General features: G+C 35.1%; 1 protein-coding gene across 1 annotated transcript in view; it reads right to left on the bottom strand.

Annotated features, from left to right (window-relative positions):
• The window catches only part of LOC149528232 (serine/threonine-protein kinase GRIK1-like), a 147245-nt gene extending 129708 nt beyond the window's left edge, over positions 1–17537 (bottom strand). Inside the window, exons 1-2 of the mRNA XM_089810955.1 lie at positions 16829–17537; positions 14686–15226 (exon numbers count right to left, since the gene is read on the bottom strand). Of these exons, the coding sequence (XP_089667081.1) occupies positions 14686–15018 (333 nt within the window). The 5' untranslated portion in view covers positions 15019–15226; positions 16829–17537. The remainder of the gene's footprint in view (positions 1–14685; positions 15227–16828) is intronic.
• Between the last annotated feature and the right edge of the window lie 228 nt (positions 17538–17765).

Here is a 17765-nt window from a genome sequence, read left to right as displayed (position 1 = left end):
TCATGCTGCTCTCGGAACTAAATTATCAATTCCAAAGATTGGAGGCAAGGATTTGGATCTTCATTTTTTGTACAAAGAAGTAACTTGTCGCAGAGGCTTGCAAATTGAAAGGAAAAGCATCAACAACATTACCATGGTGGAGTGAGAGAATTGCATGAGGTTGCAAAGATAAGTATTACATGGAATTGAAGAGATAAGTATTCTTATAATTATATTGATGCTATAAGATTTACATTAGCTGTAGAGGCATTATTCTGAATCTCTTTGTGTATGTGTGAAATTAGTCCACAAAGAGACGAGTATTTATGATTATATTGCTCGAAAGAGATTTTTTTAGCATTGGTAGTTGATTTTAATAATCTCTCTTGGCTGTAGGATGCAACAAGATAAGGATTATAGCTCCAAAGGGAGATGTTGAGCTTTAGAGGGAGATTTTAGCTTTAGAGGGAGATTTTAGCTTCAGAGGGAGGCTTATTAATTAAGAGGGGGTGCTTAAGAAGTCCCCTTCGTTCTCAATTGTGATTGTGATGCTTATGGTATCTGTAAAACTTGAAAACTTAAATGGAACCAAATCTTGCTTTTATCATGCCTATTTCTATTATTGTGTGAATAAATGCGATTGTAAGATCAGCTATGATAATTCTTTCACTATGCGATAGTGAACATCATGTTGAGAGAGTCTATGATGTCATCACGTTGAGAGATTCTGTGATGGAAGTTGGATCTCATGTTGAGAGATTCCATGACAATTCACATTGAGAGAGTCCGTAAATAAAGCCTTAGCTGTGAATCTTGCAAATCTTTTCATGTTGAGTAATTTCATGAAAATGAGTCATTGTTAAAGGTTTTCATGTTGAGTGATTCCATGAATATGACTCATTGTTACAGGTTTTCATGTTGAGTGATTCCATGAATATGATTCATTGTTACATGTGTTCATGTTGAGTAACTCCATGAATTATGTTTCGAATTCGTCTGATCAGAATTTATCATTGACATTTTTGGTTGCAGCTTTGTGTGACTATTCAGCTAAAGATCTCTCTCTTACTAAGAGGGAGTGTTAAAGTTTGTAGAGAGATATTTATCTCTCGAAATCTGAATGTTATTACTGTTATTGTCATCTTCAGCTGAAAAGGACACTTAAGTTTAATTTTTAATATTAAATGAAAATAAAATGTGTCATTCACATGCATTGAGGCATGAATATTTGAAGACTTATAATTAATTATAGGAGCTACAAGAATCTCAAGAGACTTTCAGTTATAATGTGAAGAGTCTCTCCTATTGTTATTTATTCGCATCAAGCAAAGGATATTGTACACTTGAACTTTTATGATCAATAAAATGATATTTTGGTTGTGGCTAGGGTTTTCCCTTCATTCTACAAGGGTTTTCCCAGGATACTTCTAGTGTAAATTGTTTCAGTTTTTGACTCTTTCTTTTTGTTGTTTATCATCATTGATTTCTAGGCTAAAACTTAATACCTCGCAAATCCTATGATCATCTAGCCCCCTTTAACAATCCATATGATGTTATTTTCAACAAAAAGAAAATTAAAATATTAAATACATATTTGTGCAGATTTAGCACCTAGTGCTTTGCGTGCAAGATCTAGACCTATTGTCCTGAAGCCCATCCCATGCACCAACCTTCCATTGTTATTTTGCTTTCCTTCAAAACTCCAATGGTTAGACTTAACCATCAGTGTGCTATGTTAATTGCGCCACAGAATTCTTCACTTGAGAACCACCTCGGGGTCACCACTATCAATGACATTGCCCAAAAGCTTCCAATACCTAGTCCACTTGCCCTTAGGTGCATGAAAAACCAATGGTAGGGTTGGGGGATTTTTTTAAATTGCCAAAATTAACAAACTTGAGAAATCATAACTTTGTTCCAAAAGTCAAATTTCTCAAATAAGATATGAAGTCAAATGTGCATTTTCTGCTCCTAAGCTCATAATTTTTGCCTAGTTCCTTCATTTTTTACAGTTTTTGTGGCATTTCAAAGGTCTTTTCAAGCTCTTTCAAGATATCTATGCACATTTTACAAATTTTTCCCTAGGTATATTTTATTCATTTTTTTGTGTTTTCATACTCTAGTTGATTACTTGGACATTTTGGCACCCAAAAACCTTTTGTTTGTTGGGATGGCTTCATTTGGGCTGCTTATATGTATTTCTATCATTTTGTACTTTTTGGACATTTTGAGAATCTTTTGAATACACTTTCTTATTAGAAGACACACTAAGATAAAGTGCCACACACATATTACGCCTTTCCCTACTCGACATCATGGGAGATATTATACCATTTCTACTAATGCTTCCCAAGTTTTGCTTTGGTGTATGTATGCATCCAATATTTCTTCCTATATATTACAGATAAAGAAGCTACCTACCTATACATTTTAGTGAAGTTGCACAATTACCACATAAACACTCCTACATTCTTGTTTACTTGAGGCAATCTTCCATTCTTGATTGATCTACATTCATAAACTATTATCACATGTATTTTCAACACTTACTTTTCCATTGATTATGTCATTTAGCCCACTCATGTAGATTCATGTGTCATCTGTATCTTGGAATATCAAATGTTTTGTCTTTGTTTGCCATTTGATCATTGTTCTAGTAGTGTCATTGGAAGCACTCATGCAGATAGTTATCTTCTTGCTCCTAATTTCAAAGGTGGATCTTAATTTTCAGCACTATAGCATTCATCTTCCAACAATTGTCTACAGCTTCTCCATCCTTCAATGATGTTCTTCATAGTATTCTTCTTTGGGACATCTGTTTGCGGACTTCTTAGTCCATCTTGTTTCCTCTATTTTGTAGAGGAGTGTTCCACCACATCGTTTATGTCCTTTCTTCATTTATGAGACATTGTTTCTACATGGATATCTCATTGAGCTTGGTAGTACAGACCCATCCCATAGCAAGATGAAAAGAGCAAATATAACTCTAAACAAATCCAAGAAAAGGATATTCTCAAGATGTGAAAAGGAAGAGAAGAGAAACACATCATACTCAATTTGTACATCAGCTTGGTAGTACAGAGCCATCCCGCAACAAAATGAAAATAACGTTAGAACTCCAAACCCATCCAACAAAAGGATATTTTCAAGATGTAAAGTGGAAGACAAGAGAAGCAAGTCATACTTAACTTGTACATCAAGCTAGCAAACCTTCATCCATGTAAAATTAAAGCCAAAATAAACGAGGATTAAACTATGTTTGACCCCAAAGGTACAATCTAGGGATCAATCGAAGCATTGCCTCTACAAAGAATTTCAATAAGAATGTGGAAGCCTAGAAGAGCAATACAAAAGACAATATTGTTGGCGATCCTTTCCAAAATAGTCGATCTAGAAGAAACTATAAGTCAGCATGAGTCTCATGATCGCATCAACACTATGGAGAATAAACTAATGTTTACATGGGGATGCATCCTGACCACTGGACTTTTGTATTCCCAAGACGAGGAGTCCTTGGGATTTGGGGGGGGGGGGGGGGGGCGTTCCCCACCGTTGCTCAATCGCCAACCAGCTGCCACTCGAACATCCCTTGAACGATGTGGGGACACTCAAGCATCCCTCAACTGTTCCAAAGACATCTATATGCATCAGACTGCATCTCAAGTAGAATTTTTTTTAAATACAAGTTTTATATAGTAAAAAATTGGGTTCCATTTGAACCTTAAATTATGGTCGGTCCCATAGAAAGGGCCCTCCAAGTCTACAAAAGCCCCTCCAAGCTTTACTTTTACTCACAATTTCATTTCTCATTGTTTGCTACAGCAAATAGAGAAGAGTTAAGGGGAGAAAGTGATTGGAATAAAAGAAGTGACTACAATTGAAAGAGGAGTGACAAGGAGCAAGAAGAAGAGGAGGAAGATTCTACACCTTCCAGAAGAGATCTTCAAGCATAAGATCGGGTGTTTTTTTGTTTCTTTTCTGATTAAATTTGTAATTGTTTTCATATTTTCATTATGTTGTTTCATTTTCTAAATCAGACTTTATGTTGAATCTTGAAGGCAAAATGAAGAATCATTATGATTCTTATTATTACCTTCAAGATTTAAAATTGTTAAATTTTGTTTTAGAATTTAAAATATACAACTTGCTAAAAAAAATACAATTTAGAGTTTAAATTTTTTAAGTGGGCTGAAACTAGGTGCATATTGATTTTATTTAAATTTTGTGAAATGCAATGTCACAATGACCTCCCATAGTGTCATGACATGAGAAGGATGAGATGAAAATTAATTCTCAGGCTACAAAGTCAATTAAATATGCATTAATCATGAGGTTGAGGGGGATGAGCATAGGGCTGATCTGGAAGGCCAAACTAGTTCCATAGCTAGTGAAACAGTTCCTACAAATTGTCCCTCCAAGCTTTTAGTAGAGTTTGCTAGGGACCTTCATGAGGTTGCCGGGATTAGCATGGGGCTGATCTGGAAGGCCAAACTAGTTCCATGGCTAGTGAACTAGTTGCTACAAATTGCCCCTCCAAGCTTTTAGTAGAGTTTGCTAGGGGTCTTTATGATTCCAAGTCTCATCTCAAATAATTTGCAACAAGAATAACAACCTCAACATTGGCACATAATGCAAAATGATTTAGGTATTTGGGTACATTAATGTACACTTCCTGTTTTGGAAAGGAAAAGGTGTGCATTTTTTTAGATTTTTGCAAGAGCCTACATATATTGAGTACAAAACTGAGTTCAAGAAGCTTTGGGGTGTTGATAAAGAAAATGTGGTTGCAATGTCTTCTACTTCATTTAGTAGGATTCAAGTTCGGACTATTCAGCAGAAGTCAGCCCAGCCATATGTTTCTACTCATACATTGCATTAAAGAGTAGGAACAGTGTCAATGTCAGTCTTAGGACCTTCATCCACTCATAACATTGTGGTTGAACAACGAGAGGGAAAGGAGAAACGCAAGATGCAAAATAACCCCATAGCTGAATTGTTCAATGTAAGGCTCAAGGATCAGATAAATGATATCATCGACAAGTTCTTCCTTGCCAATGGCATCCCATTCATAGAGCTCAATCTCCTTAATACAAGGAGTTGATGTCGATGATGGCAAGGGGAGCACCATCATATGTGCCACCAAGTGGGCAAAAATTGAAGACCACAAACTTGAATAACTATGTGTTTGATGAAAAAGATGAAGGCATGTTGGACAAAATCTAGATGCAACATAGTTACAGATAGGTGTATGGGCATTAACCATCATCGTGGTTACATTTGCAAAGGGGTTTTCTTAAGGCAGTTGGTTGTTTAGAGTCTTAACCATCATAAAGATGTTGATTTTCAGTTTCAGGCCCTTAGGGAGTCTTTCGAGGATGTTGGGCCACAAAATGTGGTCTAAACAGTGATGGATGCAACAAATGTGCGCAGAGTTGTTGGGAAGCTTATTAAGGTAGCCTACAAACATATCAATGGACTTAGTGATGTGTGCATGTCATGAACAATGCACTCAAGAACGTGGGGAAGATTGACTCAAATAGAGGAGCCATCAGCGATGAGAGAGATGTGCAAATGTGTATTTGTAACCACCACATTTCATGTGCACTCTCTTGAAACTTATTGGGATCATAAATGAATCCTATTTCATTCTCTTAGAGAAACAAATTGAGTTGCAAGAGGCACAACAAAACATGGTTATGACAGATGATTACATGATAGGTTGAGGTTAAGACAGGAAGAGGACGAAGGAGATAGTGAAGAGTGATGTATTCTGGACTAACACAAAATATAGTGATGTATTTTGGAGTGATGCAAAATATAGTCTCTATCATTGCTCTAATTTTCCAACTCAAGGATGCACCTAGCTTTAAGGAGATGTAAAAGTACATCAATTCAAAGCTTTAAAAAATGGAGATTGCTATTCGAGAAGACCCCATTTACATTATGTTATGAGTTTGGTCAATCATTTAGTGTGGATGCATTAAATCTGAAGTGGTACATGCATTAAATTTGCAAATCAGCGTAGACTGAAACAATGGCTTCATTAAAAAATGCAGATAACTCTAATTTAATTCCTTTAACTGAGATTATGAACAAATTAAAGCATCCTCCCAGGCACAGGGCATCTTTTTTTTAAGTTGGTTGTCCGTAGAAAGTATGGTTGCCCTTAGTCTTTCACTAGATTTTGTTGTCTTGCATTTTGTCAAGAAAATGTTGGTAACAGCACGATACATTTTCAAGCTAGTTTCACGTTTCTCTAAGCTTAAATTTGATATTCAATTGTTTCATGTTGATCGATTGATTCATTTCAATTCATATATCAAATTATTTTACTAAAAGCCTTCGTCAAGTCTTTTTCGTTTTACTTTCTGTCGAGCCTTTGCTTATTTTTTAAGCCTTCACAGTCCGTTCTTTGCTTTTGAGTTTGCGTTTGCTTGTTTTTAGTCTTTTGATTTTGCTCATGTCATGCCTTTCGTTTTTCCCTTCGATTCGGTCTAACCTAGACGTCAATAGGAGTTGTCAATCAAGAGTTATGCTCGTTTTAGTGCCTCAAAAGTGAACATTTTAGGTGCAACAGCACGAATTAAAAATATGATGTTATATTTTCAATTTGACATTCACTTTTTGAAAAATATAACATATATTCACTTTTTGTTATGTTTTTAAGTTACTTTTACTTTAAATTTATAACTTAAAGTGATTATAGTGCACTTTCTGTTATAATTTTAAGTTGAGTTATTTTTTAATTTTTCACTTATAAGTAACTATATAACTATATAGTTTCATTTTAATTTTTTGTTTTAAAAATCAAATGTTTATTTAAATGTTACTTTAAAATGATGTTTATGTATTATATTTCATAATATGAAAAATAAATATTGTTTATGACCCATTTTGTAACATTTTTATAATTTTGTGAATTAAATAACTTAAAGTCTTCATAAGTGTACATTTTATATGCAATAACATGTAAAATCCATCAAAAGTGGACTTTTTACATGTCACTACATATAAAAGTTTACTTTGATGGACCTTTTTGATGTCATTACATCAAAAGTTCATCATATGTGGACCTTTTTGATGCTATGACATGAAAAGTGAAGCTTCTATCAGTAACATTTTTATAATTTTGTGAATTAAATAACTTAGTCTTCATAACTGTACATTTTATATGCAATAACATGTAAAATGCATCAAAAATGGACTTTTTACATGTCACTGCATATAAAAGTTTACTTTGGTGGACCTTTTTGATGTCATTACATCAAAAGTTCATCATAAGTGGACCTTTTTGATGCTATGACATGAAAAGTGAAGTTTCTATAAGGTGAGTTGCATTTTAAAATATGCATTCTCCTCCAAAAAGTGTGATTTTACTTGGATGCATATTTTAAAACATGCTATGCACCCAAAAAAGTTTGATTTTAACTTGTTGCATATTTTAAAATATGCTATGCACCCCAAAAGGTCTGATTTTGATCAAAAGCATGTTTTAAAATGTGGTGTGCCCTCCAAAAAGTCTGATTTTGAAAGAATGCATGCATTTGCTCCCCAAGAACCCGATTTTGCTCATTGTGAGAGATTTACTTGGTGGATTTGCATGAAATCTTCTCCATTGAAGGCGTTTTTACTTAGCAATGAGTTTCTTTGCATCAAGAATGGATTTAACATGCTGAAAATTGTTTTTGGGAGCTCAATCCTAGAGCACGTTTTTGAAGAAAACTCCAAATACCTCCATTTTTTATCAATGTTTTTGCATGAGGATGAATCAATTTGATCTTATTTGATGATTACATTGCATATTGGTTAACATTTTGGTGTTTAAATACCAAATCAATTTACTCAAGCTCCTTGGTGAAACACATTTTTCACCAAAAACGTCTCATGAGTTTCCATTTGCGAAAACGTTGGATCTTGGAGTGTTTTTAAGGCACGTTTTGACATCTTCTAACAAGAACTCCTTGTTTGCTGCCCTCTCCCATTCGAATTTGAAAGCTGGAAAAAGTCTTGCAATTTTTGGATTATTTGTCAATATTGGAGCATCTTTTTCCTTCATTTTTGGCACTTAGTCTTCATGTAAGTGGACTTCTTCCTTGCTATTTAATTCATGCTTATCTTGCTGATTTTATGCATGAAATTACTTGATGGTTGTCATTTGTGAGAATCTTTACCATGGAAAGTGCCTTTATCCTTTAAATATGAAGTTTTTATTCATTTTCATGTTTTTGGTTCTTTCCCAAGTCCCAATTTCGAATTTGAGTTTTCAAGTGCATTGCATCTTGGCATGTTTGAGTTATTTTCCGAAGGTGCGTTGTTTCTTTTGTGTTTTGTGTTTTGTGCTTACTTCTTGGTTTTTTCCACTTGGAGAAATTACAAGTTCTTTCCCAAGAACTTGTTTTTGCTTCATTACATAGCATCGTCATCTTCCACATTCCATTTCCATGTCACAACACTTCATCTCTCACTCAATGAAATGCGATTACATGTTTTTCATCCCATTCGCCATTCGCATATGCATGTAATCCCATTTTCCACTTCCATTTTCACCCATCTCACTTTTCGCTTCCATTCGCATGACACGATTACACGAAATGTCTTCCGTGTAATTGCATTCAAAAGGTCCGATTTTGATTAAAAATCACATTTTGAAAAGTCAAAAAAGATGTCATTTTCGCCTCCCATGTGCTTTGACTTCTTCTTTTCCCCAAAAGTGACTATAAAACTTATTATCTCACTTCCATTTTCCAGTTCCATCTCTTCATATGTATTTGCGCTTACATGAATAAATACATGTTTCCGCATCTTTCCATGCTTTCCAGCTTGACCTTCATTCGCACATACATGTGAAGTGTATCCTTCACTCATGTTTGCATCTCATTTCACCCTCTACCTCCCGTTACGTGTTGCATTTACATGTACTCATTTTTCATACAATAATGCCTTGAAAACACTAAGTCACTTTTGAAATCAGCAATTTTAATTTGCACACATTCCCATGTGTTTCACCTTCACAAATTTTCATTCAATTCCATTTCATTTCATCTTCCATTTTCTCACATTCATATCATTTCATTCCGCATTCCGTTCATTTCATTTCGCTTTCCATTCCATTGCATATGCATATGCTTTCTCTTTGAAGTCACTTTATCGGATTTGTGAAGTCTGCAATCCATTTTTGAATCTTCACTACTGATCCAAAATTCACTTGTATGGAGATTCCTTCTGACGATGTATTTATATTTTGGAATTTTTGTGTTGCAGCACAAGCACAAGATATGTCCTCGCCATCCAAATCCAAAGGCAAAATGAAATATCAATATGATAAAGAATTAGCTCATACAGCTCCTTCAGTCATATCTATTTTGGATAACGTGTTAGACACGAAGATTAGTCATGTAGACGTGGCTGATTTTCTACAAAGAATTGAAGCTCCCACTAGTCATGAAATGAAGCACATTAGGAGAAGCAACATTCACTTGGTGTCTACATTTCCTATGGCGGCTATAGAACCTGACTTCAATTATGGATGTGCACGACGATTTACTCTCAAGACGAAGACTATCAAAGATGCTGACAGCAAGGTTATCATTAGCCTTGACCCTAAGTTTATAGAACAAATCTTCAAAGTTCCGCATAAATCAGAATGTGTTGATTTGACTAAAGGATCATCATTGGCATGTTGGAATGAGCAAAAGGGTAATTATCAAAAGTATGTCAACCTTTATTGGTTAGACGATAAAAGAAGCAATTTTTCCAGGTGGCCAAAGACTATTCATCGATCAAATTTCAAACGAGTACAAGGATCTCATTATCCTTCTCAACAGTATTTGTGGCCTTAAAGATTCTACTGATTTTGAGCCATGGATGTATAAGTTCATGTTTCAAATTATGAAAAATAAAGAACACATATTTCGAGCAGAACTTATTAGTACTGCACTTTGCCAACAAATATGTAATATGGGAACATCAGTGCCTTTCTATATGAATTCTTATCTAGTTTACATTGCTGCTGCTATGGGTCTTTTTTTGGTCTTTCTACCAAAGGAGATTGTCTTCAAGTTCCTATTTGTTATTACTATAACCAAATCACTTTGGCAAATAGTAAATTCCACTACAGAAAAGTCCAAGATGCCTTCTTCGGACATTTTCAGTGCTTGTTCAATAAGCAGTTATCTATCAACAGAGTATCTGATTGTAGCATGGGATAAGGTAAACCAATACGGCTGTATTTTTCTTCAGTTTCTCACTTTCACATACTTAAGAGTTAGATATTTCAAAGAAGAGCCATATACCTTATCTAGGTATGCTACCGATCGAATCATCCTAATAGAGCTAGCTAAACAACTCATGGACGTGTAGAGTGATCAGCATGCTTCACATAGGCCTGTTTTTGGCATTACCTCAACTAAGCCTTTAGCTATTGGCAATTATTCAATCATTTATGTGCCTAAAGCAAAGAATATGGAAGCAAAGTTGCAGTTGATTACTTTGAAGAAGTTCAAGGTCAGATTTGATTTTGACTATTGAGAGATGAATTCTCAGATGAAAAGAGTCAACACTCATGTTCATCGCATTGAGGACATTTGGATTGATATGAGAACAGAACTTGACATCATGGAGATGGATTACTGCAGATTAACCTTGCAGCAAATAATTGATCTTAACATGTTGGAAATCCCTTCAAATTTTCAAGTTGAAGATGATGGTGACATTCTTGATCCGAAGTTTCATCAAGCCGGCTTTAATAAGAAGTGTCATTTTCCTATTCAATGGCAACAAAAGGAAGGTACATCTATCATGGACAAATTTCAATCCATCCTAGTAAACGCCAACAATTGGTTGAAAAGTAAAGGCCATAAAAGAGTAAATCCTAAGATGGGCATGGATTGTGGAAGTTTTGGTCCTCCTGGCAGGAAATCACAACTGGAGATTACAAAGAAAGATGGTGCCTCATCTTCGAATGCCAAGGGTTCCCTCAAATTCAAATTGAAGGGCGGAAAAGGAACTAAATCATCTCAAGTTGCTGAGCCAATTCAAGAATCAGTAGCAAAATCAGAAGAAGAATTGGAAGTAGAATCTGATAAAAGAGATTCAGATGAAGGGGAAATCATGATTATATCTCCTCCAAAGCCTGCACAAGCCTGTACGTCTTCTATACATGAAGAACCCTTTTTGCATGAGGTTGTTGATGATGTGGATTCATTTTCCACTGTTTTCACTCCTTCCATTCCAGTCTCGGAGGTTAATATCATGGTTCTTCCTATTTCTTCTGCTGCTCCTCGCGTCCCTGCACATGAACAATATGATCAATTAGCAGATGTGTTTGAAGATTTTCCGACTCTTAACAGTGATCAAATTTCTCAACTTGATACATCTTTGACAAGATTTGAACTTTTCATGACAGAGTCTTCTCAACATGTTCCTATGCCTTCGGCAGTACAGACTGAATCTTGCTCAGTTACTACGGATATACAATCTGGATCAATGCCAATGGTCTCCACTGTGCCTACTTCTACAGGTGAAAGTTTCAGCCTGCTTGCATAGTTGAGTAAAATAACAACAAAGAGAAGGAAAGTGGTTGTTCCTCCTAACAATCTTCCTGTTAAGAAGACTAAATCCAAATCTTTGAAAGATAAGATTGTTTCCAGAATTTTGGTTGATTTTGATAAAACCAAATTTGTTGAAATTGTTGAGCCCTTGGTAGATAAACCTTTTGAGGAACTTACTCGTTCTAACTACAAATTTACAAAAGTTGAAGTTGGAAAGCAATCATGTTTGGGTTGTTTGCAAGATGCTGACAAATGTATCAAAAAGAAATCATGAGCTCTGGGTAAAGAAGAATCGGCTGAAACAGGAGATCTCTCGTTTGCATAAGGTTATCCAAAAACAATCTTCTCAAAGTGTTGTTGTTATGTCTCAAACATCTAAAGAGAAAATGTTGATTGAAGCTGCCTTGGATACAAGAAATTATTTCTGAAGGAGTTCAAGCTATCACAGAGACATTTGCAGTTTTTAGGTGTGTCAAAGAAATGAACGAAATGGAGCGAAACTTAATTTCTTCTTTGACTCAAGAAGCAGATAATTTGAAAGAAATCCTTGATGATTGGGATGAAATGATAAAATTTGATCTGGATGCTATAGTCTCATGTGACATTCTTCCATCATGTGAAATGTTCTTCAGATTTCAAGGACTCATTGGTTACAAGGAGGATACATTGAGGAAGTTGATCACAAAGTTGCAAGTGGCCTTTAGAGATTGTCAAGTAGTTGAAACAAGTGTTACTTGTCATTTGGAACAAATGGGATGCCGCGTTACTGATATTTTGGTAATCTTATGGCAGCAGAGAGAGTGAATTCAAAATATACAATCAAGATCAATGCTGATGTAGATTCTGAAGGTTTTGGTTCGCACACGATGAACAAGTTTGTTTTGTATAAATCCTTAACAAAACACTTGTTAGATACAACAGTAAGTTCCAAAATTGTGCAATCAGCATATGAAAATGAAGTGAGAGTTGAAGCCATATCGAAGACTATGAAAATTGTTGATCTTCCCACAATGCGTGACATCATTGTCAAATTCAAGGCACTGAGAAACAATCTCTAAGATTGTTGTTTTGTTTTTATTCCATGTTAGTAGTTATATAGAATGCATTACATGAAAAAGCATAATTACATGCAATGAGAATTACATGTAAAAAGATGTAATGCGAGTTGCATGTGCAGTTGCATGTAACCCTTTATTTTCTTCTATAGTTAGACTAGGTCAAATTTGGTCGAGTTGCTCCCACTTTTTCCTCCACCTTTTTCTCAACTTCTTTGCCTATATAAAGGAGTGCCCCCTCATTGTAAAATCATCATTATCTTTATGCAAGAGAACTCTGGAGAAATTGTGCCAGCAGAACTTTGTTTGTGTAAGCACTATTTTGAGAGAAAATGAATACAAAGGAGCATCTGATACTTAACTTTGATTAAGTGAGATTGTTATTTGTGTAAGTTGTAAGCTTTCTCTATAATTCATCCAAGTTATCTTTGATTCATATTATCTTGTGTTATTGGTAATTGTATCTCGTGAATTGAATAGAAAAGAGTTAAGAAGCAATTGAAGCCAGAGCTTTGATCAAGAGCAATTGTAAAAGTGCATAGCTAGAAGCTTTGTCTGTAGCTTATATTTTCTTCTTAATTCGCAAAATAGTTAAGTATTCTTACTTTTAGGAGTCTTTGTGCCCTAATTGTAAAACGTTTTCCATATAAAAGTACGATCAAACTTAGAGCCAAACCGGTACAATTTTAGCTAGCCTTTGAGTTAGTAAAGGTTTATCGGTATTACTGTTTCCAACTCTTGATAGAAGTGTAGTTAGAGATTCACCCTGCCCATTACTCGACTTACGAGTAAGTGGATTCTTTCTTGAAAGATAAGAAGAAAGGATATTGGTAACACCCATTTTATAAAATCTCTCGACTTCTTGCTTACCTTAAGTTGAACCAAGGAACGGTGAGAAAGAGGAGCCTTCCCTTTAAGGTAGGAGGGACTCTATCTTACACGCTATGGCTAGTCATCCTATTTTGCGACTGAATTTTTACCCAAAACTGTCAGTTGCAAAATATCCACCCAACAGATTTAAATTGCAAATGACCCAAAAAGCAAATCCTTTAATGGAGAAATATGTGCATAAAAAGAACAAATTGAAGCTTCCCATTAAAACTTATTAAATACAATATTTGAAAAAACATAACCATGATTGAGAGAATGCAATAGTAAAGCAATCCTCCAATGACTATAAAAAATGCAATATACATCCTAAAACTGAAGAAATGGAAAACTTGATGCCTTTCTTCCATAATTGTAGATATTCATTTTGCATCGAAAACATTGTCGTACTGAATCCTTCCACTAGATTTAGAATATGCCTTGGTAAAATACAAATCCTTTTTATCAAAAGGAAAAGAGGGGTAACAATTCCTTTTTATCAAAAGGAAAAGAGGGGTAAATCATTATTTTCACAGCTTTAAAAATTCAGCATAACTTTGAAATATGGCTAATATTCTTTCATAAGATTTGAAATGCAGCCTGACTAAAAGCTAAATCTGTTAGATAGAAGAAATGCACAAACAAAAACCTTCCTTTCATAAATCTAGAACTTCAACATCATTGACAGTAAGCAGTGACTAGACCCTATCTTACCTTAGACTTAAAATGCAGTTCCTTCAACTGAAAAAATAAATTTAAATAAAAAAGACATTATTATGATTATTTCATAATAATAAAAATCATGTGAAGGTGGAAAAACAGTTATCAGGTTTCTTCCATTAAAATGCACTTATAGAGTTTCTTCCACTTAAGAGAACTAAGAAAGAGAGCCCTTCAAACAGAAATATGCACAAATTAAATGATCCCTTTGAGAATTCGAAAAAATCAACATTTGATGAATATATGGCTTGAACTAAACTTTGAAAATTGCATAAACTAAAGTGTCTGTGATTCTAAAAATCCAGTGTGTGCTGAACACATGGCTGCAAGTGCATTTACAATTCCACTGGACATAAATGGTTGAATCTACGAAAAAACCATCAATTTGAAGCAGGATTTCCAACTCCTGGTTCATATAGAAAGATTCACTATTAACATGCTTTGGATTCTCCAATATATACTACACAAAGATGCACTCTAGAAGCACTCAATGAATAAAAAATATGAAAACATACCTCAGATCGAACAACTGTATAAGTTTCCTTGACAGGAGTCTCCCGGCAGTAAATTCCATCAAAACCAGCTGGCATTGACTTCGATCCCCTCAATCGTGGCTGTATTCCATTTGTTCCTAAATCATTTTGCATCCACCCCTTTACCGAGGATCTGTCTGAAGTATAATTGAGCAAATATTCCTGTGACATATGCTTGCCAAAATAATGGTCATCCACCTCTGGCTCCTTTTTCGTCTTTCTCAGAAATCCAAAGCAGCTGCAGCAGTCCATAGCTTCCTCCTCTAGCTCTGATAGCCGAATCCCTGAGCTTTCAGCAACTTCTTTTCCATACATTCTCAATGCCTTTCAGAAACTTTGGTACAGGGAGTTTGCAGCCAGACACATAAATTCTCTAAGATATTTTCTTCAGAAGGCCCAGCTGTTCATTAAAGCTGTTCGGTTCTGCTCAAGTCCTACGTTCTTTTGCATTTTTTTTGTTGAAGGCTCAATTTTCAAGCTCCATATTGTTTAACAAGTCTTTTAAGATACACATTCAGCCCCACTGAAAAATGCAGAGTTTCAAATTTTATAAATGGAAACTCCTTATGACAAAAATATGAACTGTGAAGCAAAGGTTGAGATGAAAGGAAAGAAAACTCACCACAGCTTAGCCCTCCAAATAAGAATATAGGATTGAACAAAACAAAATGCTAAATAAGTCAAATTGCTAAACATTTAGCGCAACTATAAAGTTCCATATCATGAACACAAATTTAAGGAGGCAAAATGCTATTGATCAATAGCTAGCATGGTTTTCAAGTTCCCCCAAAATAAATAATTTATTTTCAGCATTGTAGAAGCTAGTTTCAGAAACTTAACCTGAATGCCACGTGATGTGATCTCTAAAAGCTCAATACTTTGACAGCCTTGTTGAAACTTATAAGAAACAAATTTAGCCAAAACGGGAAGAATGATTCTTATAATTCAAAGCAGAAGAATCAATCTCAAGAAAGAAATGGCAATATTGCCAGTTTATTTAATCTGAGAGGCCTTGTCTTAAGGGGTAGTTGTTTATGCACAAGACATTATAAATTAATTAATTACAAATTCCTTGACAATGACTTACCGTCCAAAAGAATTTGAAGCAGTACAACTAGCTGTCGAGAATTTCATTTCTGCCCTTTCTGAAATATTTCACTCTTTAATTAAGAAATCCTTAAGCGCGTGTTCCTCTCGCAGTAAAGACATTAAAGCGGTAAGACTTTATTAATAGCTTTTAAAAAATTAACTTCTCCATTTAAGATCTTTCATTCATGCATGAAACCTTACAGCTTCTTTCAACTTCCTCTACGATAGAACTTCAGTCAAATTTCTGTAATAAGTTGTAAATTGATGTATTTCTGCTATGTTAAAATCCTTCATACCTTCATTGCAAAATCCATAACCACATGTGACTCTCTCCGCGAAAGAGCTAAAAGTAGTGAAGTTTTGATAACAAGTTGTCACAAATTGATTTCTACTCTTACAAATACCTTTCATGACAAATTCTTTGGGCATGACTAATAAGAAAGAACCTAAAGCGGTAAAATTTCGATGGGATTCGATATCAAATATTTATATAGCTCTTTCATTCATTCAATACAAATTTGAAATTCATCGAATGAGGTTTCTCTAGGAAGGAAAATAAAACTTTTAACTGTAAATATTTCAATTCTTCTCTAACTAAGAAATTTCATCCATCCATTTCATATCCATCTAGCAAAGCTTCCTCTAGGAATGAACTTTATGCAGTATAATCTTGATAACACGCTGAAATGATTTCCATTTCAACTCTTATTTTAGCCTTCCTTTCATTCACAGATTCCTTAACCACGATTTCCTCTGGAAAAGTGGTAAGATTTTAACAACAAGCGGGTTTCTACTTAATAATGTCTTTCATTCATTCGCTACAAATTACTTTAACCATTGCTCCCTCCACAGATAAGCTTAAAACATTATGATTTCTATTTCTCTTCGTTAAAATTAAATATTATTTACTAAACTCAACCATTCAAAGCCCAAAACGCTAAGATGTCGCAATTAGATTCACATTGCTCCAGTTCATTTCACAAAATTAAGCATCTTCCACTTCATCCAAGCATTCAGACCCTAGGGAATATCTTACCGGAAAAGTCGAACGCGTTCCAACGGTGGGCACCTACAGCTCTTAAAGAGCAGTTGTTATTCCAGTGGATGCCACTCGCACAAATTAATCGCACAATTGGCAGACTCCATCATTGCGTGATTCGGCGAGTACATACTTTCTCTTTTCAAGACGTTTTCCTCAGGTCCTGAACATCACCTCATCTCACAAAACCACAGAAACCAAAAAGTGTACTCGTAAACATTATTTTATCTCTACTCGGCTACATACATTTTCTGAACGCCCTTTTCTATAAAGCCTTTATTTTCTTCTACCAGTATTTTCACTTCTCGACCATTTCATTAATGCCATTTTCTCTCGATCTATGTTCGGCGCAAACTGCGGCGCAGATGAGCAGAGACACTCGACGGCGGCCGAGAAACACAAATGAGCTGAAGCCAAAAATCTCGTTTAAAATTTACAACAATCGGAAGTTACAGACCGCTGAAGTTAAAAATGAGACAGATGAAATTCTGATTACAAACCGACAGCAGCCAAGGCGGACAAAGCTGAAACCTAAAAAACGTCTGCCTAAATCGTTATTGTTCACAGAAGCTCTCTATATTTAGAAGCCATGACTACTGCAGTAACGGTGTCTGCAAAATTAGAGAAATCGGTGACTCAAAATGGCCAAAAATCTGATTTGAGCAATGAAAAGAGCGACGCTAAATCTACAGAAACCGATGCGCACAATTAAAATTCTGAACAAAAAATTGTATTTCACGGCTCCTCCAAAAAAATATAGCGTAGGCGAGAAAAATAGAATTGACTAAACTCGAAGTAAAGAGAGCATAGAATAGCGGTAGGCCTGACAAACTGGCAGGCGCAATAATAGGAGAATTAGACGCTGGAACGACGGCTAATTAAGTATAATATAATAATTAATTATAATTAATTATAATTAGTTAAACATATGTTT

The sequence above is a fragment of the Cupressus sempervirens genome, chromosome 11 (genome assembly GCF_028749045.1).
Source record: "Cupressus sempervirens isolate cs-2001-9-10 chromosome 11, ASM2874904v1, whole genome shotgun sequence".
NCBI lineage: Eukaryota > Viridiplantae > Streptophyta > Pinopsida > Cupressales > Cupressaceae > Cupressus > Cupressus sempervirens.
The sequence above is the reverse complement of the archived record's forward strand: the minus strand, read 5'-3'. Positions and strand labels throughout refer to the sequence as shown.